Below are 27,836 nucleotides of genomic sequence, written 5' to 3' on the forward strand. Positions count from 1 at the left end.
GCTGGAGTCCTCCTGGGGCCCCAGGAGAAGTCAGAGGGCAACTACCTTCTAGGGCTGGGGAAGTGAGGGGCCCAGGTCTTATTGTGGGAGACCAAGAGTAACCCCAAATGGTATCAGCCAAGTCTGGGAAGCTCAGTCAATCTGCATGTTAGGGGAACAGCAGCAGCCCAGGGCATTTCAGATCAACACACTTTATTCAGCACCAGGGTGAATCGGGCTCTGCACCAGGAACACAGAGATGAATAAGACACAGTCCCTGCCCTCAAAGGGCTTACAGTCTAGTGGGCTTTTGGCTCATGGATTCAGGTAAAATGTGGAGGTGGTTGGGATCTCACAGCACCTAACCCAGCCTGGGGCTCTAGATGGTGCCTGAGCTGGAAGTTAGCCAGTTGCAGAAAAAATAAAATAAGGTGGGGGGAAGGTATTCCAGATTGGGGAAGCAGCCAGGCAAAGGCACAGAGGTGAGAAACATCCTGGTGCATGTAGACTCAGGCGAGGAGTACAAGGAGCGGGAGGTAGGAGCAGGGTGCAGGGAGTGCCGAGGAAATGCCATGGTGGGAAGGGTGTCATCCCAGAAGAGGCCTGGCCTCTTACCCATAAGGGGATCCTTACTGCATCCTGGCCAAGGGCTTCAACCTATGGGAGAATCTTGTTTGAAGGTGGCAGCCCTTGGTCCAAAATGACATCCCATGGTCCAGAGAGGGGCTTTTAGCCATGATGGGGCATGTGCTAGGACAGATTCCAGCCCAGGAAACCTCCCAGCTTTAGACACAAGTGAGGGCCACAGAGAGTGCTCCTCATCCTCACCCGCAAGAAATTCCTAATGGTCACCTGTTGTTGCTTTCACACCCCCTCATGGACACTGATTGGTGGTTCCAAAAGGAGGGACCCTGGGGAAGGTGGGAAGGAGAAACAGAGGGCTGTTTCTCTGCCTGGGACACGATGCACTCCAAGGAAGGGTGACCCGGCACAGGGCTCCAGCTCAGATTCAGAGTGTGTGTGTTGAGCTGGGAGGAGACAGGATGCATTTGTTACCTGGTTCCAGCCTCTGAGGAGATGGAGACCTGAGAATTCCTGCCCCCGAGGGTCCAGCTAGGGGGAAGGCAGGAGGTAGTGGGTGAGCAGGTAGAGGAGACTGGCAATGCCAGCCAGCCCTGTGAGGACTCCGAGCCTCAGGGGCAGGTACTCCAGGGAGCGCTCCAGCTCCGCATGGAGGAGGATCACCTGGCGTTTGGTGACGCTCCACTCGCCTGAGTTGTCGAGCACATGGTGGGCCATGCGGGCCTTGTCCTTCAGGGGCAGCTGGGCCTTGATCCGGGCCTCTGCGTCCTCACGGTTCAGGTTGTTCCGCTGCATCAGCCGGGCCAGCTGAGTGTCCCAGTCACTAAGGACCGGACAGAAGAGCTGCTCAGGCACTGCAGGCCTCGGCCTTCCTCCCACCAGCACATTACATGGGTGACTGGCCCTGGAAGCGCACTGGCTCCCCCCACCTCACTCTGTGAGGACACTAGTAGCATGAGGGGCTACCTAAAAGCCCCTTAACATAAATGGGGAGGAGAAAGGGGATAGTAGCTGTTTTCTGCCATTTGAAGTCTCTCTGCTTTGCTACTAGACTCAAGATTCCCCAGTTTTAAGATGGGAGGATTTGAACACCTGGAATCAGCTACAGCCTGCATCCCTGGATGGGTGACCTTTACTGAAAGGCCCGTGCCCGCAAGCTACATGCTTCCTGTAGTTTCCCTGGGGGCCTGGGCCTGCTGCATTAAAAACAGCTTCCCGGGCCTCCACAGAGACCCCGCTTCTTGTCTCCCCGCTCCCACCCTGCACATTTAGAGCAAAGATGGTAGCCGCTGCGCTTGATGCCACTGATGAAGTAGGATGGACACACCCCAAGGTGCTTCCAACAGGAGCAAGGCCTTGAGAACTGGATCCCCTCGGTCCCTGGGACAGGATGAAGCACCACAGATTGAGTCAAGCAACACCCAGGATCCCAACTCCAAGGGACTTTCAAAGGGTACCCTCTTTCGCCCACTCTGATATTACCACTTGGCCTGCTTCTCGGCAAACTCCCTGTCCTGCTTTTGGCTACCCAGGAACTTCCCAGCTGTCCTCTGGAATGGGGTCATCTCTAACACCCCTCGAGCTCTAGGACCCGCGATGGGAACAAGGGGGAAAGGGCTGCAGCAGCTGTTCCTGCCATCTGGGGTCTCTGCTTTGCCACAAAGCCTGAATTTTCCCAGTTATAAGATGGAAGGATTTGATCACTACAGTTTGGCCACCACCTATAAGTGGCCTAGACCCGAGGGCCAACTGGGATGTGAAGACAGACCTTCCAAGGACAGGCATTACCTGAACACTAGCCAGTTCCAATGCCACTCAGAACAAAGTGCTGCAGAAAGTCATTTCTGGCTGGCTGATCAGTGAAGACTTTGTAGAAGGATGGCATTTATATTGGCCTTGAAAAGTAGGTAAGACTTCTGATTTCCTTTGTTATGGGGACAGCGTACTATCAAGGTCATGGGGCCATACCCTGTCTGGCTGAGAACAAGGTTCAATCTTACTCTGCAAACCTGTGGCTGGGTAAATCTGGGTGAGAATGGAGATGACTTGGGCCACCATTGAGTGCACATCCTTCAGAAACTGACCAAGACCAGTGGGGTGTAAAGGCAGAACTCTCCAACAGCCCTTCCTGGAGCTCGAGGATAGTCCTATATGGTTAGTTTAAGGACTGATGTTTTTTGTGGTAATGGAACTTTTGCCCAAACGTTTATGCCACAATTGGCAAGTTTCTCAAAAAAGTAAATAATCACGTTTTGGTATAATTACACTTTGGTAAATCTCCCGTATTATTTCAAATGCACTGGGGTAGTTTGCCAGTTAAAGGCATCCATGAGAGGCTCTGTATATTTATAAAGTGTAGATCCCTTTTATGAATAGTAAATAATCACTCATTCGTCTCTTGGGCATCTCTTGCTAGTTGTGCCACCACATGTGGTCAGAGTGGGACATGTACAGCACCTGGGATTCTAGGAAGGGCTCCTCTGGCTGGTGAGTGGGGCTGGAGGATCTCCTAGGGAGCAGGAAGAATCTACAAAGCCCCACTTATCTGCGAGGGACCACAGCTATCGCTGCTTTCAGCAAGCAGATCAACCTTGAAGGACAGTGCAGGAAGAGGGAGGTGGCAAAGGAAGGTGTGGAGTCACCTGGAACTGCAGATGCAACCAGCCCGTTCTGTTTTCTCACCTACACTCTGAAGATTTTTTCATTTTGGATCCCGTGGTACAAAGTTTCAGTTGTATTAAAACTCCAAGGCAAAGAGAATTCTGTCTTCACAGGGTCTGCTTGGCCTCGGGTGACAGTCTTTCACAAACAGGGAACAAAGAATGCAGAGAGGCTGCAGCTTTACGTGGGGAGACACGGGCCAACGGGGGAGCTAAGAGAATGCCTGTCCCTGCACTGGGCTCAGTGGACCCAGACGGCCTTTAGATGACAGCCCACGGAGGGGAGGGCAGGGCGATGCTTAGGGCACTGAGCCCTCCAGGCCCCATCTCCAGTGTGCTGGGAGCCTCCCAAGCATTAGTCTCTTGAGAGCCACTCTGTGCCCAAAATACCCACAGAGCCAAGTGCCCACCTCTGTGTCTACTGTACTTGTGGGTGGCATCCAGGAAGTTTCTGGAAGGCAGAGGTACCCTGCAGCCTCATCTACACTCTCACTGTGCTGGGACTATGACTCATTTTCTCTGACAGTTTGATCCTCCTCTGTTTGCCAAACCTGGATTCTGGTTTGCGTCATGTCCTGGGGGATTCTGAGAACAAAGCTCCTTCCTTAGCTGGGCTCTGACAGATCCATCTCCACAACTATCTGTTTGTAGGTGTTGCCAATGGGTGACCCTGGACAAATTCTGCAACTCCCCCCTTGAATTTTCTCTTCTATAGCCCAGAAATATCAACTCCGTCCTAATCACCTCATGCTGAGAGGTAAACTGAGTGAAGTAATAAATATGGGAGCTGTTTGGAATGTTGAGAAGCGCTGCAGGAGGGAAAAGGGAACCAGTGAATAAGAACAAGGTAGGCCAGGGCAGGGCTGGCATCTGGGCTTAAGTGCCTCCAATGGCCAGCAGAGGGAGCCCTTCACAAGCAGTAGAGAGACCTGGGGGCCATCACTCCCCACAGCCACCCCCAGGCATATCTGGGTCTGGTACAGAAGTCAGTTTCTAAGGCTCTGGGCACTGCTGCCCACACCCCGGGGCCTCCTGGCCACCCCGTGGGGAAAGGGCAAATGAAGCGGACCATTTCACAGGTATTTGCCTTACCCCAGGGGTCCTCTTTTCCAGCCTTGGTCATGCCAGGCCATGCCATACACTCACCAGTATACCACCACCGTGTGCTTCATGTACTTGAGCAGCTTCTTGGTCTCAAACAGCAGGGGGATATCCAGAATCACATAGCGGTATCCTGGGGAGAGGCCAGGAAACCCACAAATTCAATTCTGCAAGCACACATAGGAAGGACTATGTGCTAGGTGTGGGAACAGAGTTGAAGCCACTGTCCCCTACCATTAAGAGCTCCCCCGCAGAGGGGGATACCTTCCCAGGAGAGGCATAACCTGAATGCCAGCCAGTTCCAATGACATTCAGAAAAGAATGCTGCAGAAAGTCACTTTTGGGTGGATGGTCTGGGAAGACCTTATAGAAGGGATGGTATTTGTACTGGCCTTGAAAAGCAGGGAGGACTTCTGACACTTGAAAATGAGTGTGTGGAGGTGAGGGTTGTGGGAAGGGGAACAGCTCATGCTGAAGTGGAGGTCTCGAGCAGAGAGACACAGAGCTGACAAGGTGGTCAGGGCAGTCACAAAGGGTGGAGTTCACTTGATCTTGAATCCAAAGAGCTGTTATTTCTAAATAGAAGAATGACACAGCCAGAGCTGTAGGAAATTAAAGAGAGTTTCCAGGAGTAACTGGGCTCTTTCTGCCCTACTTCACCCACCTTTATTCAAAAAAAAAAAAAAAAAAAAAAAAAAAAGAGAGAGAGAGAGAGAGAAGTGATAGGTTCTTCCCCAAAAGCCAGGTCCAAGCTTGGCTCCCTGCTGAGGAGTCCTGCATGGCTATCCTTGCCACCTCTCCAGGAGAAACTCATGTTGTGGGGGAGCAGCAGAAGCCCCCAAAGGAGAGGCTGCTTCTTGGCATCAGAGTCAGACCTCCAGCCAGGGATTACAGGTACTGGTTTGGAGGTGGTGGGGTGGTTGTGACTAACACTGTATAACCAAATCCAGTGGGATAAAAGGCACTGACTACCGTCCCACTACAAGCCAAGGCCAGTCAAGGGCGGCACCCTCACCCACTGGGAGCGGGCATGTCCCAGGGCTACTTGCCCAGAAACACCTTGGGCTCCTAGTTCTTTTTACACTGGTGTCCCCTATGTAAGTGTAGAAAAGCTGGGGTCCAGGAGTGAGAGAAAGGGATGGGCACTGGTTTTTGACCAGAGACCCCTGCCTGGCTTGGATGATGTCCCACTGCAAACATTTCCAACCACAGAAGCCGACCCACATCATACCGATCCCAGGAGCATCATGGGGAAACTGGCACTCCACGTGATACAGGAAACATGGTGACAGCCCAAGCCACTGGGTTTCCTGTCCCTCAGGACCCACTGCTCAGGAAGCCCAATTCTCTTCAGTTGAACCAGGGGGTTAAGAGAATGGGCTCCAATGACACACCTTGGTTTTGTAGCCCGCACTTTCCCACCACATGACTTTGGGCTCCTTAACAAACCTCACCTGTGTAAATGAGTGACGATGATCTACTTCACAAGAAGAGGTAAGGATTGCATGAGTGAATCATGTAAACCTCCCAGCACCCCTCACTCAGACCCTCTCTAAACGCTCCATAGATGATGGTTATTATGACTGTTGCTCCCTGGATGAGGGAGGCCAGCAGCGCTGGCTCCCCTACTCCTCTCCAGCCCAGAACAGGAGCCAGAGGAGCGAGAGCAGATCCTCCCCGGGCCTCTTATCTCCCTTTTCTGCTCGGCTCCCATCCCTTCCCCTCCCCTCACTGCCCTTTCTCCTCAGCCCCTCTCGGGAGCTCGCGGCCAGCTCTTTGGATCGCTGGCAAAGGGCTATTCAGCTGTCACATCCCTCCTGCTTGATAAGCTCTGCAAACCATCCTGACTCTATTAAGACATCCGTCTGCCTACGCGGAGACCTCCCAACAGCTGGTGATCTTATCTGACGTTTGATTATACCAAGTCTGACAGTTGTATTTGTTATACTCATCAGGGGAAAACTGGGACTGTGGAAGCCACAGCTGTCGTCCCCATTTTTCACCTTATCGAGCTGAAACGAGCTTTCTGGCTTTTATTTAAGTGGTGGTGGTTGGGGAGAGGGGAGGCTGGGTGGATGACACAGCGGGAGAACTTTGGAGCGGGTGACATTATCCAATGCTTAATTTCAGGAGGAGAGAGCCACTGCCACCTCAAAGCCCTGCAGATGTACTTGCGCCTGGCCTGGGAGTGAATGCGAAAGGGCAAGAATGAAAGGCAGAAGGCCTTGCTCCTGGGGGGTGGGGGGATGGAGGGAAGGAACAGGAGGAGTCCTGGCACACACACAAGGGGCAGGACAAAGGCAGCAGGAGTCCAGAGACATCTCTTGAGGGAGGAGGGAGGGAGGAAGGCCTGTGGCAAGATGGAGAGTAAAAGCTGGTCCAGCAGGGAGGATGCCTGGAGCCAGCCCTGCCTGGCCAGAGCCAGGCAAGGGGAGGGGGGTCAACATCAAGGATGTTGGTCAAGTCATCCCTTTCTCTCTGGAGGGAAGTATTTGGCCAGAGGGGGATGGGGGTTGGGGGAAGGTCCCCACTCTGTCCAGGAGAACCTGATGCATGAGACAGTAAGTGCTTTGGCCATGACCACAGTGCAAAGCCCAAAGAAAACCAAGACGGCTCCTCCATACCCTCTAGAAAGCTAAGTCTCAGCCTGGTGACGGACTGGAGAAACAAGCAGCCAGGCCTTCAACTTGGAGCCTGGGCTGGAGGCTCTGTGTCCCAGAGGCTGGCAGGCAGCTCTGCAGGATCCCTGGGCCAGCCTCTCGCCTGATCCCAAGCCACTGCTCTCGGTTCTCCCACTTCTCCTGCTGACTGGCCCATCCTGGACAGTGAGGATTGGGCCACCCCTGCCCAACACCATCCTGAACAACAGCGCTTGGACTGTGGCTTAGGGAAGGCTGCTGACACCTGCAGGGGAAGGTTCTTGCCAAGTGACCCCTGCTTTTCAAACACTCACCCCTTCCTTCAGTCCTGGCACATGAGCTGGATGTCCCTGCCACGCCAGGCTAACTCTCTCCACAGAGGCTGGGCCCCAAAGGATAATCCTCCACTTAGAACCCCACTCCCACCTGCCCTGGCCATCCTGGAGCCTCCCCAGCTTCCACTCTGCAAACTTACTTTCCCAGGCGGGGAGGGTACAGTTCAAGTGGTAGAGTGCATGCTTAGCATGCATAAGGTCCTGAGTTCAATCCCCAGTAGCTCCTCTAAGAATAAATAAATAAATAAACCAAACTACCCCCCTCACCAAAAATAAATAAACAAATAAAAAGGAAAATTAAAACAAAAACAAAAAAACTTACTTTCCCAAACAGCACCAAATCAGACTCTGATCCCGGTTTCCACTTGCATGGTGATGACAGTGGACTCTTCGACCCCCTAAGAGCTTTTCGAGGCTGGAATTACTAGCTTCACTATGCAGACAAGGAAAACGGGCAGAGGGGCTGGCTCACCCGATAGTCACGCAGCTAGAAACCAGAAACCGTGAGGGCCAGGACTTAAACTCAGGTCTTATGACTCCTTTATTCATCAGCTCTTATTTCACCCATCTCTCCTAGAAAAATCAACTTTCTGGGGCTCATGGCTCAAAGCCTCAAGTATCTCCTCTCATTAAACTATCAGCCTCCTTGGGTTAAAGGACATCACCTCTGCCCTCTGGGGCTGGTACAGGACTGCATGGGGGGATGCCAGTGAACAAAGGGAGCTCAACAGTCTGAATGATAGCCAGCTCCCTGCTCTCCAGCCAACCTTTCTGCAGAGGAGAAGGGCTCAGGCCCTGGGAGGAGCGGGCTTTGCCACACCCTGTCCCAGGTCCCGGTTCTTACCCCGGAGAAAGTACTTGAAGGTCTCCTTCACCATTTCCTTGAAGATCTCAGGGTGGGTGATGGTGTTGAGTAGGTGCCGCCGGTCGGGCTGGTTAAAGATCAAGTCCCCCAGGACCTTGCGATCGATGTCGCCGTTCTCCAGCAAGACCTCGGTGCCGAAGGCCTCCACAATGCGCCGGTGGGCGGGGCATCCCGGCTGGACGACTGTGGCACGAGGAGGAGTCTGGGTCACTGTCTGGAGCCTCCAGGCCAGTCAGAGGACTCTGAGTGACCAGAGGCAGAATGATGGGGGAACCCAGGGGTGCTTCTTTCAGTTGGAGCAAAAACAAAATGAGGGGAGAGAAAGCAGTTGAGGAGGAGAGCAGAGTGCACAGAACCCCTGGCACTGGTCACGGGATGGCGTGAACGGGAGGGAAGAGTGACTGAAGAGCCAGAGGGCCAGCCTGGGGCAGGGAGCAGGGGGCCAGACCAGGGCTGATGGCAAAGCCCTCCCCCACTCTGAGGCCTAGAAAGGCCTTTTAGAAAGGTGAGGCCCGATGGAAGAAAGGCAGCAGAGGGCGCTACCCTGTCCCACCCCCAGCCCGCCCCCCAGCTCACCAAGCCGGGCAAGGACGTCCACGTCAATCACCGCACAACCCAGCTGCTGGAACACCTGGATCACTGAGCTCTTGCCTGAGGCAATGCCCCCTGTCAGGCCCACCAGGAACATCTTCCCAGGAAAGAGGGAGGTCAGTGAGGCTAAGCCAGGAGCCAGGAGTCACTGGAGGCGAAGCTTGGCAGGTTGGGACGGTCCCCCACAGGAACACCAGAAGGACCCACCTGTCAGACAGAGCAGACCTGGTCAGTGTGAGGCCAAAAGACTAGGGCAGAGGGAGGCAAAGGTGGCCAGGGAGAGACACAGCCCGGCCAGCCAGAGCCATGTCCCGATCTGGGTCCACTGGAGACAGAAAACTCTTCTGGTATTCTTTTAAAAAACACTCAGAAGGCAAACTAACATTGTGTAAATTTAGCAATCAAAATGCCGAGCAGACAGAACAAGGTCAGGTGCTGTTAAGCAGAGTGCTTTCTGGAGGTGGCAGTACCCCACTGTAGGCAAGCTTCCTGTAGGTAGGAGAACCTGTCACTCTGTGGTGAGCCCAAGGCATTTTCCAGATGCCCACAGAATGCCCCCAGCCTCCACTCTGTAGTCTGGGACATCAAGGCTCACAGGAAAGGTGTGGCCCGCCTGCCCCACCTTCACACCAGCACTAGGACGGCCTGAGGGTTAGTCTACATCAATAATCCCTCCTCCGCAGCCAAGAAGCACTACAGGTGGGGGGCTTAGCGGCAAGCGGTGGCTGGGTGGTCATTAAATCTGAAGTTTACAGAAGTACAGGTCTTGCCAAGATGGAATGAGGAAAGGATGGCAGGCCTGATGTGGAGGTAACTGAGCCTGGCATCTTGACGTGCAGCTCTGAGACCAGGAGATGCAGTACAGCACAGAGGCTAGGAGTGCAGACCCCTTCAAATTCAGTTCCTCCACTTACATGCTGTGCAACCCAGGGCAAGTCACTTGCCTCTCTGAACCTCAGTTTTCTCACCCATAAAATGGAGTAAAATGGGGTTAAATGGGGATGAAAGAACCTGCCTCGTAAGGCTGTTGTGCAAAATGCATGAGAAAATGCATCTAAGCCCTTGGCACCCTGACACTGACATGGTCAAAGCCCAGGAAAGGAAGTGAGGATGGTGGGGTAGGGTGGAAGGCGGGGGTTACAGTCATGTTGCAGAGCACAGAGAAAAGACTTCCATGAATTTAGGTCCCCATTCCCACAACCTCAGACTGTCTCACAATAGATTTTACGTCAGGCTGCATTTTCAGGAGTAAACATGGTTACCATGTCTTGAATTTCGTTCCCAAGCTGGGAGAAATTAAATCGAAGGCCAGGTTTCTCTCATCCTTCCTTCAGCATCAAACCACTTCTCCAGGACTTTGTCAGAGGACTTAAGTAAAATTATTTATTTAATTTTTTTTGTTAAACAGCAGATTTTCTGTCCTAATTACACTTTGCTTGAGCTTATACTGAAATGAATCTGCCTCCCCTGAGGACACACCAAATGACAGGGGGAGGAGGCCACTTGGATGCGGGCTGAGTGGGTGGATGGCCTGGAGTGAGGGGGGGACCGATCCAGAAGTTTAAATCAGCCCAGGCTCGTTCTTACCCAGGGAAGCTGGAGCGGAGAGAGGAGGATACCCACCAGAGTTATCATCCAAATGGAGAGCTCGAACTGAATTATTAAATCATTTACAGAGCATTTCCCCTCAGTCTCTCTGAGACTAGTGTCGCCCCAGGTTGGTCTCCCTCCAACTTACAAAAAGAGTTAAGAATTGGGTTCAGCTGTTAAAAAATTTTTTTCATCCACTCAGCTTTAGCTTTGAAATAGAATATCTAGCACCAGCGTTTTTAATCCCAGCTCTGTCCTGTTGTCTCTAAAGCAATGAGTCGTTTTCTCCTCCGCTGAAGACCAGTCTGGAGGCAGGGGAGTGAGACTTGAGAACAGGCCACAGCTGAGGGGTGGGGCAAGGGCCAGTTCTCCACAGGGCCCTGACCCCTCATGGTTGAAAGCAGGTCACTGTCACCTGATCACTCAAGTTTGCTGAGTAGGGTAGAGGGGCCTGGAAGACCACGTGGCCTAGCAGACCTGAGCTCCTGCCTGTACACGGGACCGGGACCCCTCTTGGGACCTGCTGAATCAGATCTCTTGGGGTGGAGGCACCAGGCAGTTCTGCTGAGTAACAGGGCTTGAGATGGGCTCTTCGTTTATAGGGAAAGACCAAGGATCAAAGAAGGGACTTGTCCAGAGCCACAGCTATTAGCAGAGCCTGGATGGAACTCAGAGCTCCTAACTCCGAGACTAGACCCCTGCCTTAAGGTACTCAGAGGATGGAAAATTAATTTATGTTTAGATTAAGTAAGACAAAATCAGGATGGCACATCTGTCTGTAGGCAAATCAACGTGGGGCCAAAGAAAAATGACTTCTTGATGACCACACTGGTGTTTTCCCTCTGCAGGATAGGGGGCCAGGTCTTGTGGCCAGCAACCAGGGCACAGATAGAAATTCCAGGCTCAGTTCTGCCCCAGGCTACAGGGGTAACCTAGTGAATACCTCCCCTTTATTGTCTTGGATGACCATCTGCAGAAACAGACCAACAGCTGCTTGGCCTCTGTCAAAAAGGCCAAGGGGAGGTAGGAGCACGTGCCCAGGGCGGCTATGGGTCCCTAGCTTAAAGGGGATGGACAAACAACAGCTGTTCCTGTCCAACAAGCCCCTCCATACCTCACTCCTTCACTAACCGTGGACTGAGCCCCTCTGGGCTCTGCAGCGTGGCACTAGGAACCAAGGGAAAACACGGGTCTTGCCCCTAGGGAAAACTTAGAGAGACAGACAGTGACAAATGAAACCAGCCAAGAATAGAGCACTGACAGGTGAATGGGAGCAGTCACATGGTACTCACCCTGGGCCTGGGGAGGTTGAGGGGTGGCCCCCTCACAGGTCTGCACCAACCAAGAGCCCACTGTTCCCTCAAGGCTCAGCAAGGAGCAAATGAAGGTTTAGGTTCCAAGCTGCCTCAAAGGCCCCCCTGCCCCCGATCTGTCCCGTAGTTCCACCCCAGGCACCTACTGGAGAAGCGACCACCTCTGATAACCTGTGTTCACAACCCTCTTCTTGCTCTGGCTCAAAAATCATCATTTTCCAGAATCCATTCCAGTTTCCCCTCATTCCACTGTCATTTACACGGAGGCAGTGGGAACCTCACATCAACTGCTAAACCTGGCTATGACCTGACTCCCCTGCGAAACTAGAAGAGGTGCAGAAACCCAGGCTCCCCACTAGCCCCCTGAATCTGAATCTCGGGTGGGACCTAGCATCCTAGCTACCCAGGCACCAGAATCATGGCTAAAATGGAAGGTTGTGGACCAGAGGTTGGAGGCCTGGGCCCCAGCCTCTGTAATCTGCCGTAAAACTATCTGTGTGTCTGCAGGAAGCCTTCTTAGCAGCCTACCCAGCCCAGGGACGGAAGTGCTCCAGAAATGAGAAACAGCTAAGCCCCAAACACCTGGCCCTCCCTGGGCTGCAGTCTCCACACCTGTGAATGAAGGGCTTGGACTTCCAGGCTAATAGCAGTAGCAGCCTCGGGGGAGACTGTGAGTCACATTGGTGCTTCCTTCCTCCCCACTGTGGTTCAGCAGTCTCCCCAGAGTGTAGGTGTACAACGTTCACCTGTGTAGTCAAAGAATGATGTGACCACTCGTGGCTGGGACTCTTCCTCTTCAGCATCAGAGGCTGTTCACAGCGCTGGCTTTGCTGGAGAAGGAAGGATAACGCTGGGTCCCCAGCTACAGAGATCTGATCCGGAGCCTGGGATGCATCAGCCAAGGAGGGGAGCAACATCCAGTCCTTTCTCTTCCCTCACTCTCCATGTCAGTGGAGAGGCAGCAGGATATAAACAAGAGGTAAGGACTGGAGTCAGAGGGGTGGTGTCTGCAGCCCCAGGAAGTGAGGATGGAATTCTCACTGCACTCCACAAATGGTGGGCCTCTCTCCCTGAACCTCTCCCGATCGCCTTTTGGTTTCTACTTCTTGAATTCCAATAGCTCGGAGAAGACAAAGAAAATATATTCAGGGAAGAATGGTCTCTCCTGGAATCTCCTCTGGCAGGGTTTCTTAGGGGAAAAATGGAAGTGGACTGCTTCTCGGGCCTCCAGATAAACAGCCCCACTGCCCCGTGCTGTCTGTGGAGTTCCAACTCTACTGGGCCCACCCTGCTGACCTGAGCCACCAGCACCCTGTGCCCAGACTAATGCAGAAGCCTTGTGACCAGACCCTCCAGTCCCTGCCTTGCTTCTCCCAAGGCAGCCAGGGTCATGGCTTGAAGTAGACATCTGATCTCATCACTCCCCTGTTTAAAACCTTCACTCTTCTTCCTCCTCCTCCTCACCCCTCATAGAGGTCTCTGGGTCCCGTGTGACCTGCCCACTGTCTGCCATCCCATCACTCCTTGTTCACACCTGTGCTTGTCACACACGTGCCTTCTGTCCCTGAACAGGCAGGATCCTTCCTACCTCGGAGCCTCCACATATGCTGTTCCCCTGCCCACCACACTCACCTCCTGGCCAACTCCTCTTGATTCATTCTGCATTCATTCCTTCAACCAATCAGGTACCAGGCATTGTTCAAAACAAGGGTGCCTCCTCCACCCCAAGCATATTCTGAGGGCGGTAGTGAGAGGTGGTATATAAACAAAAAGCTCACCATGTGTTGTGGTGCTAAGAGGGGGAGGGTATCAAGAGCAATGGAGGTCAGGGTTTTAAACAAGGGACCAAGGACGTCTCTCTGAGTGATGACTTGAAAGCAGCAAGGGAGCAGGTTGCCTCTCAGTGCAGCCTCATCACCACCCCCACCCAAATCAGGCCCCTGACATCTCTTTCCATTTCCTCTCCTTCCTAGTACTCAATGTGCTTTTATTTGTTTGTGTGACTATGTGTTAGATAAAATAAGCCACGATCCACAACCAGTTTGTACCCTTCTGTCTCCAGCACCTAGCCTAGTGTCCAATGTCTGTCACTTACCAGGTGAGAGATATTGGTCAAGTTACTTAACCTATCTTTGACTCAGTTTCTTCGTCTGTAAAATGGAGCTAAGGACACCTACTCTGAGTTAATACATAGACTGTTCTAGCACTTAGAACAGTGCCTAGCACACATGGAGCCCTCAACCAATGTTCCCCTTTAGTTTGAGAGTGTTTGAAAACTATGCATAGAACGAATTATGGAATGACTCCATGAGCAGGAAATGGGGTGTGGAAATACTTGGGGTCACATTTTCCAGTCACTGCAAAGGGGAGGCTCCCAGCCTGCTTTTTTCCATCAGAACTTGCTACTCACTGCTAGTAAATCTCTCCTGGGGGGAAAAAAACCAGAAACCAACAAAACACCCAATAGATTCAGGAGAATAACGAGCTGATATGTGAATGGACACTCTTTTCTCCCTTGGGAGAGCTTGGGGACTTAGGTTGGAAGGGAGCTCTTTTGCTTTGCATCTCCCAGTCAACAGCCTCACACTTGCCCAGGCCAGGAGGTGGCTCTCTCATTAGCTTGCAGCTTCTTTCCTCCCCTCACTGCAGCCTCTCAGGATTTCACCCTGAGCACGCCTGACCAGCCACATGCTTCTCCTTTGAATTGCCTTCAGAAGTGCACATATCCATTTTGCTGCAATGATCAATATAATCATTCATGAAAATGAGCCGTTCCCTGCCCTGGGACCCAATTAGTTTCTTGTGGAACCTGTGGCTGCAAAAATATATTGTTTTCCAGTTAACTAGTAAGTGCTATTTTTATCTACAGTTTCCCCACTCCTGATCTTTCATTATTAGTGAGAGGCTGCAGTTTAAACCTGAGTCCAAGTTCTTTTCGTCTGCTGGGCTTAAGTCACCAGGCTGCCACTGACTCTAAGGAAGCCCCCACAAAAGTGTTTGTGGTCAGTCTCCCCCTCCCTTCTGCCCTTGTCAACATGAAGGGGAGGGAGGGAGCAGGTCTTTCTTTGAAAGCCCTCTCCAAGCAAACACCATCTCTCCAGGGAGTTTTTAATGGGTGGGCAGGGAGGTTGTTTGGACTGGCCTACCATGCTGGCGTTTATGCAGGAAAAGGACCACAGGGAATGCCAAATCTCAGGAGCTTTGAAATCAAAGGGGCCTGGGCTGGGATGGCAGCTCTGTCCCTTAAGTAGCTGTGTGGCCTCAGGCAACTTACTTCACTGCTGTGGGCTTCTATCTCCTTGCATATAAAATGGGATTAATAATGACTACACACAGGGGTTTCATCAGGACTGAATTAGGTGACATACATCATGGTCACCTAGTCTTCCCCAACTCAAAGTGCGACACATCAATCACTGTGGTCTACTCCATTTCCCTAAAGGGCACCTCATCCTGTCAGTTCCTCAGGCCAAAAACCTCGGCATCCTTCTGCCTCCTCTCTCATAATTTTCATCCAATCCACCTGCACCCTCTCCACCTTCACAACCTAGCAGACACACCTGGTCTCCCCCCACCATCTGTCCTGGATTCCCACAGCAGCCTGAGTGATTTGCTGCCACCTTTGCTCCCTGACAGTCTGTTCGTCATATGACAGCTGGTGTGATCCTGAGTCCGATCATGACATCCCTCTGCCAAAACCCTCCAAGGGCTCTGTCTCACTTAGAGTACAAGTCAGGTCCTTACGGAGCCCTTCAGGGGCCTCATGACCGACAATGGCTCTATCCTCTCCAGGCATCTCCATCCACTCCCCTCACCGCCCCCGTATGCCCTCCAGACACAATAGGCACCCTGCTCCTCCCTAAGCATGCTGAGCACACTCCCACCTCGGGCCTGGGGACGTGCTGTGCTGTTCTCTCCATGTAGCAGGCTCTTCCCCCAGGGGGCTGCACGGCTCAGCTCCTTCTCTGCCCAACTGTCACCCTATCAGAGAATGTCCTGAACATAAAATTGCACCCTTCTCCCTCTCTATTCTCCACACTGTTCCACTTTTCTTCACAGCACTTATTAACTTTTCACACTCAAATATTTTATGTCTATGTTTTGTGTGTGTGTGTGTAATCTGCCTCTCTTCCTAGAATCTGAGCACTGTTTGTAGTCAACGTGCTTAAAACAGGGCCTGACAAAAAACACTCGTTGAATAAATACATAAAGCAAGAAACAAAATGCCCAGCTCATGGGTAAGCAGGAACTCAACGTTAACTATTTTAACAGAACGTATGTGTTCCAGAAAACCTACTAAAAGAATCACAAAACCTTTCCATATCAACTCCTACTCCCATATTCCTGGGCTGACAATATCTTGAGCTCACAAATGAGGAAACTGAGGCAAGGAAGGTATTCCCCAGGAGGCAGGAACTCGAGTTTAAGAGTGGCCACCTGCTGCACTAGCACTCCCTATGTGCCTGGACATCCTGGATCCCATCTGGTCAGCAAATCCAATGAAGTCGGTTCTATTTACTCCCACTCTAAAGGTGAGGAAAATAAAGTTAAAAGAAGTTAGGTATTTGCCCACAGTCGTTCCAGGTGGTCTCCCTAATGGGGAAGGAGTACTCCTGGGGATGCATGAAGATGTTTCAAGGGACAGAAAGACACAGCGTAAGAGTAATAAATTTCAACTCAGTTCCCCAGGCATCTCCCTATGGGGATAGATCAGCCTTGGAATGTGCTGCAGGCTATCCTTTCCCAGGCCTCCCTTCCCACTCATCCATGTCCCATGTTCCAAACGAAGGCATAACTACCAACACATGCCAAATCTTACTAAGGTGCACTGTCCCACAGTGCAAAGTACCCCTGGTACTACAAAGGGATAATTCAACATATCAATATTCATGCTGAGAGTCTGACTGCTTATAGTGACTAGGTGACAAATCCTCCTCCTGAATCAGATGGTTTCTAAACCTTTGCCTTCAGTAAAGTTAAAGGAGGACCTAAAAGAATTGTTGCCTGACAGGTCATTAATAATTGATGTTAATGACAGATCATTGTGATTTGTGCCCATAACTCAAAAGATGTTCAAAGAATTTAGTAATATTGCCACAACAAAATGCTTTCAAGTCCTGTGTATTTGTTTACATGAACCAACTTTTTCAGTGCTTACAGGGATGAGGAAAAAGAAAAAAAGAAAAAGCTCTGCTCATCCCAGCAAATATACATGGGTGCATATACGAATTAAAAAAAAGAAAAGTTGCACTCAGCTGATAAAGAGAAGCATTTCAAATAAAACTTATGTTTAACAATGATCAAAACTAGCTATTTCACAATGTTAAGAACTCAATCCAAAAGAAAATATTTAATATTATAACAACACAATTTTCAAAAATGTTTTAATTTTTGCATTTTTGTTGCAGAGAAGTAGGACCACAAACCGAAGACTCGGGCATAAAATCGATTTTACTAGAAAAAAATTCTGTGGAGGAAATAAAGTGGTAAAATTTCAACCATTAAATAAAAAATGGTTCATGTATTCTTTTCAAAGGATGAGGGAAGTCAAAACACTACAGTATTTAGATTCCATTGAAAATTTAAATGCCTGAAATAATAGTTTTATTTTTCAATGTCAGTACTTACAATTAACCAGAAATCAGCTCCTTTCCAACTACTGAAACTTTCGGAGAAAAATTTTAGCAATCTAAAAACGTGAGAGTGGGTAGTTTTCAAAACAAAGTGAAGCTCACTGCTACACAAGCACCAAGTGAGGTTCTGAACCCTTTAAACAAATTACTAAGGAGGACAGATTCAGATCTTGCTCGAGACAGAAGATTTGGTGGGAATTTAGGACCCTGCTAAGGAAAAATCACCCCAACCGGCCTGTCTACTTCCTATCATCAGCCAGATTTCCAGCACTTGATCGTGTCCCCAGTCCTGTCTGCACCCTGCCAAATTCATCTAATTTATTTAGGCAAAATCTGCACCCCCGGCCCCCAAAGAAACCATACTCAAAGGCTTCCATTTCCTAAAGTTTAAAATTAGGACTAAATGTCAAAGTTCATTCGGGTGATAACTTCCCCATGACTAAGGGAGACTTGAAAATCTGAAAACTTCGTAAACAAACTCAGCGCCAGAGGTGCCAATGCCTCCATCTGGGAAGCCAGGGATAAAGGAAGAAAAGCCGGTGGTTGGGCTGCCCTTTTCACTCATCAGTGGATGAGTGGGAACTCCATGCCACCATTTCTCATGAACAGAATGGGAAAGGTACCCAAGGTCACACAACTGGAAGTGGCAGAGGCTGGGCTCAAAAATCAAACTTAGGTCTGACCACACAGGTCTAAAGTGCAGTAGCTTTGCACTGAACCTGGGTTTGAAGACACAATTCCCGCCGCTTTCTAGTTGTAAACCTTTCTCGGTATCCACAGCTAAACAGGGAAAACAACAGCTTGCTTAGTAGGGTTGCTGTCGAGGCAGTGAGCCATGGATGTAAAAGCATTTGACCTAGGGGCTCCTACGTAGTATGTCCTCAATAAATTGTAACCATGGCTTGGAAATAAAGCGCGTGCTCTACGCTCCACCACGCAGCACGACTGGTGCGCCCGGAGCCCGGCCACAATGCCTCCGGGGTAGACCCAGTCCTCTAGGCGGGGTAGTCTGGACGCGAGAGTGAACAAACCAGCCCGGGCAGCAGTTGCCCGGACCGCTCCCTCCCTGGAGCCCCGCCGCTCCACCTGCCCATGCGGCGCGCTACGTACCCGGGGCCTCTGACCCGGCCTGGGCCGCAGTCGCTTGCCCAATCTCAGAGGCTCTTACTGGGTAGCTCCCGGAGGGCAGGCGGGGCTTCGGGAGCGCGCGCGCACGCTGACCGGATATCCGGCCAGTGGAAGGAGGCGGGACCAGAGACGGGGGAGGGCGGGACCTAAGAGGGGAGAGCCGCGAAGGCGCACAGCCCTAGATCGCTGGGCAGGTGAGGACAGTAGGGTTACTCCCCTCTGGAAGCCAAAGCCTTCCCACGCTGGGGAAAAAACCTGGAGAGTCCTAGCTTCAAATTCAGTACTAGCTGTACAGTCTCTGGCAATAGCAACGATAGCCACGGTAGTTAACTGAACACCTTATACCGGCCAGGTCCTAAAAGTACTCAGTACGCATAATCTCACTGAAATCTTTAACAGTCCTTGAAATGGATATTGTCACCATCCCCATTTTACACAAAAGGAAACTGTTATTTAAAGGTTAACACCTTCCCTTACAGTAACAGTTGGCTGGAGAGCTCATTCTGTCCATACAAGCCTAGCAAGTCACTGAGCCTCTCATTCTGCCTCTTCTATCGAAGTGCAGATAATCGCCACTGTGCTGCTTGTTGAAAGAACTGGAAATACATAAAAGCATCTAATGATGCCTCATATATAGTGGGTGGCCTTTTATTAACTCCTACCTTGCCTCCTTTCCCTCTCCCTAAACTGCACCTCTGCTTTCTGCTTCCTTTAAGGCCCTAGTATCCCTAGTGCCTAGAACAGTGCCCAGCATAGTAGAGATTCAACACATAGAAGAATGAAGTAATCCAACATCTTTCTCTTGTCACTCCAGTCCCTGAAACCTTTCTCTTTGGCTGCCATCACCCAATAAATAGGATTGCAACTCATGATCAAAAGGGCCATTTGGTCCAAACACCTGTCCAGTGTTTGAATCTCCTCCACGTCATCTCTGCTACCGCTACTTGGACATGTCCAGTGTTAGGGAACACACTGTCTTTTGAGGCAGCTTCATGCTGTCTCAAAAAGGGCCCTATGGGTCATACAAAACAATTCTAATTCCATTCCATAGTTAGATCTAATGGCCCAGTCCCCTTTCTGGACCAAACAACTTTCAGATAACCTAGTCTGGTGGCTCTCAACCTTTTCCTACTCCTGACACATCAGGGGGATACTTAGACTCCCATCAGTAATCATGGCTGGCCACGGCAGTGATAGGAATAGAAGGATGCCTGCTCCTCCCCCAAATTGTCAAGCCCTTCCTGGGGTATACCGTTAGGAACCCCCTGCAAGATGATCCTGCTAATCCCAGATTCTGCCTTACAGTGTTGTGAGCTATTGGTGTACAAATGGGGACCCTGTTTTCTAAGTAGGTATCCTGTTGGTCCAATCTGCCAACAGCAGCTGTATCTCTGCTCTGGACTATCCCAGAGGAAAGACTGAAGGGCTGCTGTAGGGGTTTCAACCCAGGAACCTCCTCTGAACTGAAGCTCTGCCTTTGCAGTTTTGAGGTGATACCATGAAGAGCTTTTTCAGCTCTAACATACATCCTCCATTGTTCAGGATGGCAATAATAAACTTTGAGCTGGTGCTGGCTGCTTACACAATCCCCCTTCATCCTGACAATGACCTGCATCTCAGTCAACCTTGTGTCCTTAGATCTTGCATGATGCCTGGACTATGGAGCTGCTTCAAGTAGTGTTTGGTGAACAACCCTCTGAGTCCAATAGGGATGACTCCTTTGACTCCTGGGTCTTTGACTCTAGGTTTTTAAAATTAAACTTACTTTCCATATGTTTATTTTAAATAAATATTAATATGCAATTAAATTTATACCATACCTCACAAATATCATTAATATTTATCCTTTATTAAACAGCTTACAAGAAAAAAAAAACCTTCCCATAGGTTGTCACCAGCTGCAAACTCCAAAGATAAGCCAGAAACTCAAGGCCTTCTGTGACCTGGCCCCTGATCACCCCTCCAGACATATGTCTCACCATATGTTCCCCCTTGGGAAAGGCAAGGGAGGAAGGTAATTTAGTTATTGTACCAGACTTCGTGTTAAAACACCAGGTTCAAGTCTGAACTCACAGGAAGTAGCAGTGAAACTCTGGACAAGTGATTGAACTTCTGGTTTTCTCATTGTAAAACAGACAACTCCTGCTTATTGCACAGGGTCATACAAGACAATTCATGGCAGGGATCAAACAAGATAGCCTGTTAGCACATTTTGTGAGCAATTAAGCACTATATGAGCGTAAGTGGTCACCAGCCTGGGCCTTCTTGCGTCTGCCCCTTGTTTGTAACATTTCTGCACCTTGAGGCCTTGTTCCTTCTTTCTCACTATTCACTCATTTACTCACTCCTAGATTAATTAATCCAACACATATTAACTGAGGGCCCACTGTGTGCTGGCCCAAGAGATACAGAGGTGATTACAATCTAACCTGTTCACAGAACACAGGATCTTGTCGGGGAAAATGGTTGCAAATTGAATAACCACACAAACAGAAGTAAAACTGCAGCTGTGGCTCCAGCTTAGGAGTGGGTCCACAGGGCTCCCAGAAGCTATAATGGGGCATTCAGCACTTAAATTGCCTCCAAGGCCAAGTTCAAAGTCTGTTCTCTCCAGGAAGCCTTTTCTAACAATGCTGCCCCAGAGATCTGTACCCCCTGCCCCACCCCCAACTTCAGTTAATTTATCTATGTAGTTCATTTAATCATATCCAGTCAGGCCTTGTTATTTTGTTTTCAAGTGTGCCCGGTTTTTATGATTTCACTGCCTTCTGAGTAGGGAATGCATGGCACACTTTTTCTTAAATCCCACAGTGCCAAGTAGAAGACTGGACCCCCTGTGCTCAAGGCCCTGTGTCAGGGACTGTCGTAGGAAGGAAGGAAGGAAGGAAGGAGGGAAGGGATACCCTTCCTGAAAGTGAGCTCCAGGGGAGACAGGAGGCTGGCAAAGGCCATCTCCATATCCCTTCTTCCACGATTGAGCCCACTAGCCCAGTTCTTCAGAGGGTAAAAACTCTCGCCCTTAGGACAGCCAGGCTGTATGCAGTATGATCTTTCTTCAACAAAAATTTCATAGCTCTTCCCCAATGAAAAATCCTTCAGTGGTTCCAGAGTCTTCAGGATAATGCCCAAACTCCTCCACATGGCATCCATATCCATTCATGGTCTGACTCCCAGCTGCCTCTCCAGTCTCAGCTTCCAAAATGCTTCCCACCCTATAAGCATTCTCACTGTGGTTCCTCAAAAGCACCCAACTCTCAGGCAGCTGGACTTTCATACCTCCTGCCTAGGATGTCCACCCCAGTTTGTCTGCTTCTTCTACAAAAATTCAGCTTAGCCATGTTTTCCTCCAGGACCACTTTCCCCAGGTTAAGGGTCCCCCCTGCTCCAGACTCCTGCTACATCCAGTGGTCCCCACTCTCTCCTGCACTGTGCTGTAACTATCAGTATGTATACCTACCAAATGTGCAGTGAACCCAGGGCAGGGACTGTGTTGTTTCATACCTGATTCTCTAGTTCCTGTCATAGAGCCTGACGTGTCGTGAGTGCTCCAAGGTGTTGGCTAAATGAATCATGAAGGCAACCTGGCTCACGCCTTTCTAGGCCCACCAGAAGAAAGGGATCTCTGATCTGCTGGGAGGACAGCAAGGGCCTTGATCTGGGATGGACATCATGAGAAAAGTTTTCTTTGATCATCAGTAGTAATGCTGACTTCCTGGGAGGTGAAATAATTTATTGGGTACTGACTGTCCCAGACACATTACTAAGTGTTCTGTGTGCACTGACTCATTTTACAGATGAGGACACTGAGACTCAGAAAAGTTGTGACTTGCCTAAGGTCACTCACTAAGTCAGAGGCAGAGCCAAGCTTAGAACCCAAAGAGTCAGACACTGTAGCCTGATTTGTTAACCACTATATTCTACTGTCTCCAGTAACAACCGGGAAGGGATAATGGAGGTATCTATACTGGGAGTAAATTCTAGAATCTGCGGAGCTTCACAGGCACATCCCTCAGCCACCCTCTGGGCCCTGCTGTACCTCATTACCCTAGTATAATGCTCCTGCCAGATGGGTGCATAGGAAGAGCCAGCAGAGCTAGATGGGGAAATCCTGCTATTTTAGTGTGTTGAGGTGCCCAGAAAGCTGGGAATGTTACCTCGGAAAAAAGAAGAATTTTAGGGAACCAGATATTAACTGAAAAATAAGTAACCACTATCTAGGACGTGGCATTGTATGTTTCTCCGTAACTCCACAAGGCAGAACTTGGCCAACGTTCCATCAATGAGAGCTGTCTGAAAGTGGAAGGCTCTCTGTTATGGGGGAGTAGGGAGGAACAGATATGAGAACTCTTGTAACCCTAAGATTAACACCCATAGACAAAATTTAGGAAACTCAACGTGGTACTGCTTTGGGTGATCACCCTGTACCAATATGACTATAAACTCAAAAGTAAACTTAGGCATCAAATTCACGTGGCAATATTCAGTCATCAAATGGTAGTTTAAAAAGTGTTACATAAACTCAATTTCTTTTTAAAAACATAAAAATTTAAATTTTATTATAGAGAAATCTCGGATCCTACAAAATCTAAATGAGGATTCTAACTTGGATTCCAGAACTTTGGACTTGTACTGACATTCTGAGCTTGGTCATGACAGTCACATTGCCTGCCTACCTCCCAGAAAGGCTCTCCACTGAGCAAAAACTGCTCAGTTTGCAGTAAAATACAATGGGGAGTGTCTTACTTAAGCTGTGAACTGCAAGAATGGCAGGGTCCACACACACCAGCACCATCATTCTCTATAACCACTCTTCATGGGTCATGTTTCATTAGACTTCATTCAACCTCTGCGAATCAATGAGAAAAGAAAATGTAGGGTTGGGAATTAGAATACCAGTAGTGGTTTCTGGTCCAAAGTCTGCAGTTAGGTATTACTGTGATACATACATATATTCTTTTTTAACAAGCACGAGTTTCAAGTTCCCTTCCCTATCTACTCCACAAAGTCACATAAGCTACAATAGATAAAACACAGAAAAGTTAAATTCATCTAACACATGTAAGCCTTTATTATTACCTCTGACCTCCTCCTCTTGCCTGCACTGCATATAAGGCATCATGCTGACAGCAGTCTTGGCTCTGGAGAGATGAGTGTGGGGGACAGCTCTCAGCCTGAGCAGGTGTCTTTGCCTTCCAAAGTCAAACATAAATGATTGGGGATTATCTGCTGCTTTGTATTGTATTTACTTCTGCTCTTGCCACGATACAAAAACGAAGAGTTGACTATATTTAGCTGTCTTTTATTTGTTTTGTTTCCGTGAGTCAGATGGGAACTATTTCTTCCCACTCTATTCCTCTTCCCATGTTGAGAGTTTCCCCAAAGCAAAGATTATTTCCCTTTTTGGCCATCGGAACTCTCTGATGATAAGAACTTGTCCTTCCCTCAAACCTACCACAACGCAACCTGAATGGAAATCTCTAGAACGGAAACCTTGTCTTTGGGCTCTGCCTCAAGACCCAGGTGCCAATACTCAATAACAGGGGTGAGACCCAAGGGGCTGGAGCATTCAGTCAAGGCTGAAAATACATTAAGACGTCAAAATTACCTTCTAATAACTGATTTCCTTCGGGATATGTATCAGACTATGGGATTTTTGTGGTGGTAAAGAATTCAGAGGGCCTAAGAGTAGTTAGATCCAGATATGTATACTGATTTTGCCACTTACTAGCTACGTGACTGTGCGATTTACCAACCAATCTGGGCCACATCTCTTTGTGGAAAACGGGAATAGCTCTTACATTCTGGGCCTGTTGAGAGGATTAAATTAGATGTTCTAAAACCCTTAACACAGAGCCTGGCATATAAGTGCTCATTCAAGAGTAATTATGGAGGGCTGCTGCGGAGAGTGAAAGGCATACTGTGAGCGGAAGAGCTTCGTGGAGACCAGTACCTGGCGGCCGGGAAACGGCAAGACCTGACAAAGCAGTCAGGTGTCCTTACTCAGGATCGGTGCTCGGCACACCACAATCCACCGCCTCTCAGGAGGCGTTGAGCTACCAACGACCAGGGGCCGCCAAGAGTCCCGAATGAGGAAAGGCGCCAACCTGGCTTCTTGCAGGAAGGGCTCTCCAGTGAGGCCCAAGGCATTTGGGCTCCCAGTAGGTCGCACCCGCGGGCCTCAGGCCCTCTTACTTACCTGGGAATGGTTATGGTCCTTAACGGCAGCCAATAACGGCTCACCTGTGGCCCAGGCACTAATAAGGGCAGGCTGAAATCAACCCTGGATTCTGGAGCCCACGGCCGAAACCCTGAACCTGCATCAAACTACAACTCCCAGCATGCCAAGCGGCCGCCCGGATGGCTGAGCGTGGGCCTCGCCAACCTTGGGTACTTATTACCTCAGGCGCGGCCAAACTCCCAGGACTTCCGGGTAGTGCTGGCTCCCCACCCACGACAGCCTTCCCTCTTGATTTCTGGGTATTGTAGTCCATCTTGTTTCAGTTTCCCTGGTATGAGCTGCCCCTAGTTACTGCTACCTTCGCCACAAAAAACTACAAAACCCAGAATATTGCGCAAGTTTCCCTCGTCCAATAGGAACGCCCCATGTAGCTAGGCGCGGAGGCCGGCTCTAGCAACTCAAGATGGCGGACGACAGTGAGACAGCAGTGAAGCCGCCGGCACCTCCGCTGCCGCAGATGATGGAAGGGAACGGAAACGGCCACGAACACTGCAGCGATTGCGAGAACGAGGAGGACAACAGCTACAACCGGGGGTAACGAGATCCTCGGAATCCAATTCCCGTCCAGTCCCCCTCAACCTGGGTTTCTGGGGTGCGGGGAAGTCACCGGGAGCTTAGTATAACCCCACCCCCCTGTTCTTATTGGCTGAGACATTGGAATCCTGCCTGGCGATTGGTTGTTGTCTTTGTCATTTATCAGGGGTGTTTAGTATATTAAGGCCCAGAGACATTCAATACTTTTATTATATAAAAGTTCTGTGTAATGTTCCACTCGTGTGCCTCAGGCGCGTCCGGGGAAAAGAGCATGTTGGACGATGGTCTTCGATAGCACAACACGGGTCAATTCAACAGTACAGTTCAAAGGGAACGTTACAGAGGTGTTGTGTGAACAACGTGATTAGCAGTAAACGAATAATAAAAACCTGGGAATGGTTATGGAGTTCACCTTCAATGAGGAAATTTATCAGGCTATACCAACCATAATTATGTTGTAAAATATTACTACCAGAGAATCCCAAGATGTAAATTCCCCTTATAAACCCTGCGTAATTACTGTGTGATGTATATGGTGTCCGTTGCTCCAAATAATCCATGTCTCCTGAACGATGTATAATTAGATCTTACAGTATCTTTGCTCTGTTAATTTGCGAAATAGCCTCTAGCTTCAAGAAATTGAGTGATGGTGCTTCCTTGGACAGTGTTTGGAAGTGTTTTAATACTGCGTGTCCTGTACTTTATAGAGAATTGTCTACTGTTCTTCGAGTCGAAGAAATGCGTCAAGCCTTTGAGTGTTGAGCTTCCAAATTTAGTTTTCACTCTTGTAAGCCACACCCTGTCATTTCTCTTTCTCCATGTTGTTAACAGTGGCTGTCACTGATGCTCACTCTCCCTATCTATATTTACATATATGTTTTCTAATGAAGAGTCATGAGAGGCTGTTTTGGGTATATAACTTTGACCGAGTCTGTAGTAGTCTGATTTTCATAGCCATCCTGTCATTTGCGGTATTGGTTGGTGGTAGTCCTGGAGGTAAATGTAGAAGGTTGAGATCTTTGGATAAACTTTAAAGAGAAATGTTGCTACGCTGAGGCCATGGGATTATTTAAGTGGTTTATAATCTGTGATAAATGCTTAGGTTAAAGGATCCAGCTTTATGTTCTTCAGTTGGCGTTAAAAGTCACAAGAATGTAGAGGAAAAAGGAAGCTTGTCAAATTTGGGTTTTGTAAGACTATTCTTTTGCACATAGATCTAATGTAGTAAAAGCCTTGTTTTGAAGTTTGAGATTCCTGAGAAAGAGCTGAAAAAGAGGAAGTAGGAACAGGAAGGAGGGAAAGTGTAGCCCTTCTGAGTCGAGATCCCAATCATATGTGAGAGCTGTTGAATTGAATTCGAAATTCATTTCAGAAGTGAAAGTGTGGTTTCTTCCTTTGCCCTGTGTGTAGTTGCTTTTATTTTTCATTGCTAAGCTGTTGCCCTGACCTGTGTCTGTAGCTCTTTAATTGGCTTTTTCCCCTATAATCTATGAATCACTTTACAAAACTGTTTGGCAGAAAATTCTGTCTTGTTTATAGTACAACAAAGTGGTAATCTGAAAAGAAAAAAAAAACCTTTGGAGGTGTTTTGTTGTTATTGCTGTACATGGTTGTGGTCTGGGTGAACAAATTCAGTTTATTAGCATCCTGAATCTAGACATCTGTATAAATGAGGTTGGAGGTAGCAGGTGAAAAACAGAGGACCCAGCCTGGAAGACAGAGTCTAGTTCTGGCACTTAGAATCTGGGATAGAGTCAACATTTTCCCATTAATTATCAGAGGAAGTGGTTTGGGGAAGAAGCTGTGTGGCACACTGGAAAAAGCATAGACTTTGGAATCATTCAAACATGAGTTCAAAGCCTAGTTCTGACACTTAATAGTCCTGTGACCTTGGGAAAGTTACTTAACCCCCAGTTGTAGAGATTAAATGAGATAACATCTGGAACGCAGCCTTCCCTCTTCTAATCTTCAAAGCTCCTTCCCCCAGCTTTCCCTCACCCTCTTGTCACTTACTGTATTTTTTGTAGCTTTTATCATCATATTAGTTAAATAACAGTCCCTGTCTCACCTGACTATGAGATGTCTCAGAACAGGGATCCTGTCTTTGAGATGCCTGGCAATTAGTGGGTGTTAATGAGTATTTGCTGGATGAATGAATGACAGATTAGTTAAAGTTTGTGGCCCAATCTCAGTGAAGCTTCATTTCTCCTCACTGAGGGGAGGGATGTAAGATTTTTCTTACATATACATTTTTCTTCCTCAAAGAATTCTCACTGTAAGCCTTACTACAGTTTTTGTGAAATACTCGCAGAAATCAAGGATCCTCTAACTTGGCATGGAGGTTTTCCACTGTTTTTTGGCTTCTTGAAGTTTTTCTTGTCTTTAGTCAATATTATTTAGAATGTTTTCAAAAGTGATATAAGAATTGAAGAGGAATATCTCCTTTTGATGCTAACAATTCTAAAAGGTGATATGCAATAAAAGTTAATGATAGTTCAAACTAACCCTGGTTCTCTTGAGCCTTTCTTTCAGGATGGGCTCAGTGCTTTACACTAATGAAGTGAGCTCTGTTCATGCACTGGAATAATAAGGAAAGCAGTTAGGCTAGTTTATTTCGCCCCTTTGTGTATAAGTTTAGTTCTTGATTT

At 49.0% G+C, this 27,836-nt stretch overlaps 2 protein-coding genes across 7 annotated transcripts in view; one reads left to right on the plus strand and one right to left on the minus strand.

Moving 5' to 3' along the window:
* Positions 1 to 175: 175 nt before the first annotated feature.
* On the minus strand, positions 176 to 24,772 carry DCAKD (dephospho-CoA kinase domain containing). 6 transcript variants are annotated; one of them, XM_014554799.2, is made up of 7 exons: positions 24,613 to 24,771; positions 23,493 to 23,605; positions 23,160 to 23,262; positions 8,738 to 8,959; positions 8,141 to 8,344; positions 4,368 to 4,455; positions 176 to 1,384 (listed from the first exon to the last, which is right to left on the minus strand). In XM_014554799.2, exons 4-7 carry the CDS (start codon positions 8,847 to 8,849, stop codon positions 1,093 to 1,095), a joined length of 696 nt encoding a protein of 231 aa, XP_014410285.1. In that variant the 5' UTR covers positions 8,850 to 8,959; positions 23,160 to 23,262; positions 23,493 to 23,605; positions 24,613 to 24,771; the 3' UTR covers positions 176 to 1,092. The 6 variants fall into 6 exon arrangements, 4 of the variants coding, with proteins under 4 accessions (XP_014410285.1, XP_014410296.1, XP_014410290.1 ...); XR_004311731.1 differs by lacking the exons at positions 23,160 to 23,262; positions 23,493 to 23,605 and having other exon boundaries at positions 176 to 636; positions 1,036 to 1,384; positions 24,613 to 24,772; XR_004311730.1 differs by lacking the exons at positions 23,160 to 23,262; positions 23,493 to 23,605 and having other exon boundaries at positions 176 to 890; positions 1,036 to 1,384; positions 24,613 to 24,772.
* Positions 24,773 to 24,840: 68 nt separating this feature from the next.
* The window catches only part of NMT1 (N-myristoyltransferase 1), a 30,359-nt gene continuing 27,363 nt past the window's right edge, over positions 24,841 to 27,836 (plus strand). Inside the window, exon 1 of the mRNA XM_006173106.3 lies at positions 24,841 to 25,188. Coding sequence (XP_006173168.1) covers positions 25,058 to 25,188 — 131 coding nt within the window. The 5' untranslated portion in view covers positions 24,841 to 25,057. The remainder of the gene's footprint in view (positions 25,189 to 27,836) is intronic.

This window comes from Camelus ferus, chromosome 16 (assembly GCF_009834535.1).
Source record: "Camelus ferus isolate YT-003-E chromosome 16, BCGSAC_Cfer_1.0, whole genome shotgun sequence".
Lineage (NCBI taxonomy): Eukaryota > Metazoa > Chordata > Mammalia > Artiodactyla > Camelidae > Camelus > Camelus ferus.

Coding starts and splice junctions, on each gene's coding strand:
- DCAKD (XM_014554804.2), bottom strand. CDS start 8,849: ATGTTCCTGGTGGGCCTGACAGGGGGCATTGCCTCAGGCAAGAGCTCA. Junction 8,345..8,737: donor GGACGTCCTTGCCCGGCTTG/GTGAGCTGGGGG, acceptor CTCGTGCCACAG/TCGTCCAGCCGGGATGCCCC. Junction 1,385..4,367: donor CACACGGTGGTGGTATACTG/GTGAGTGTATGG, acceptor TCCGGTCCTTAG/TGACTGGGACACTCAGCTGG.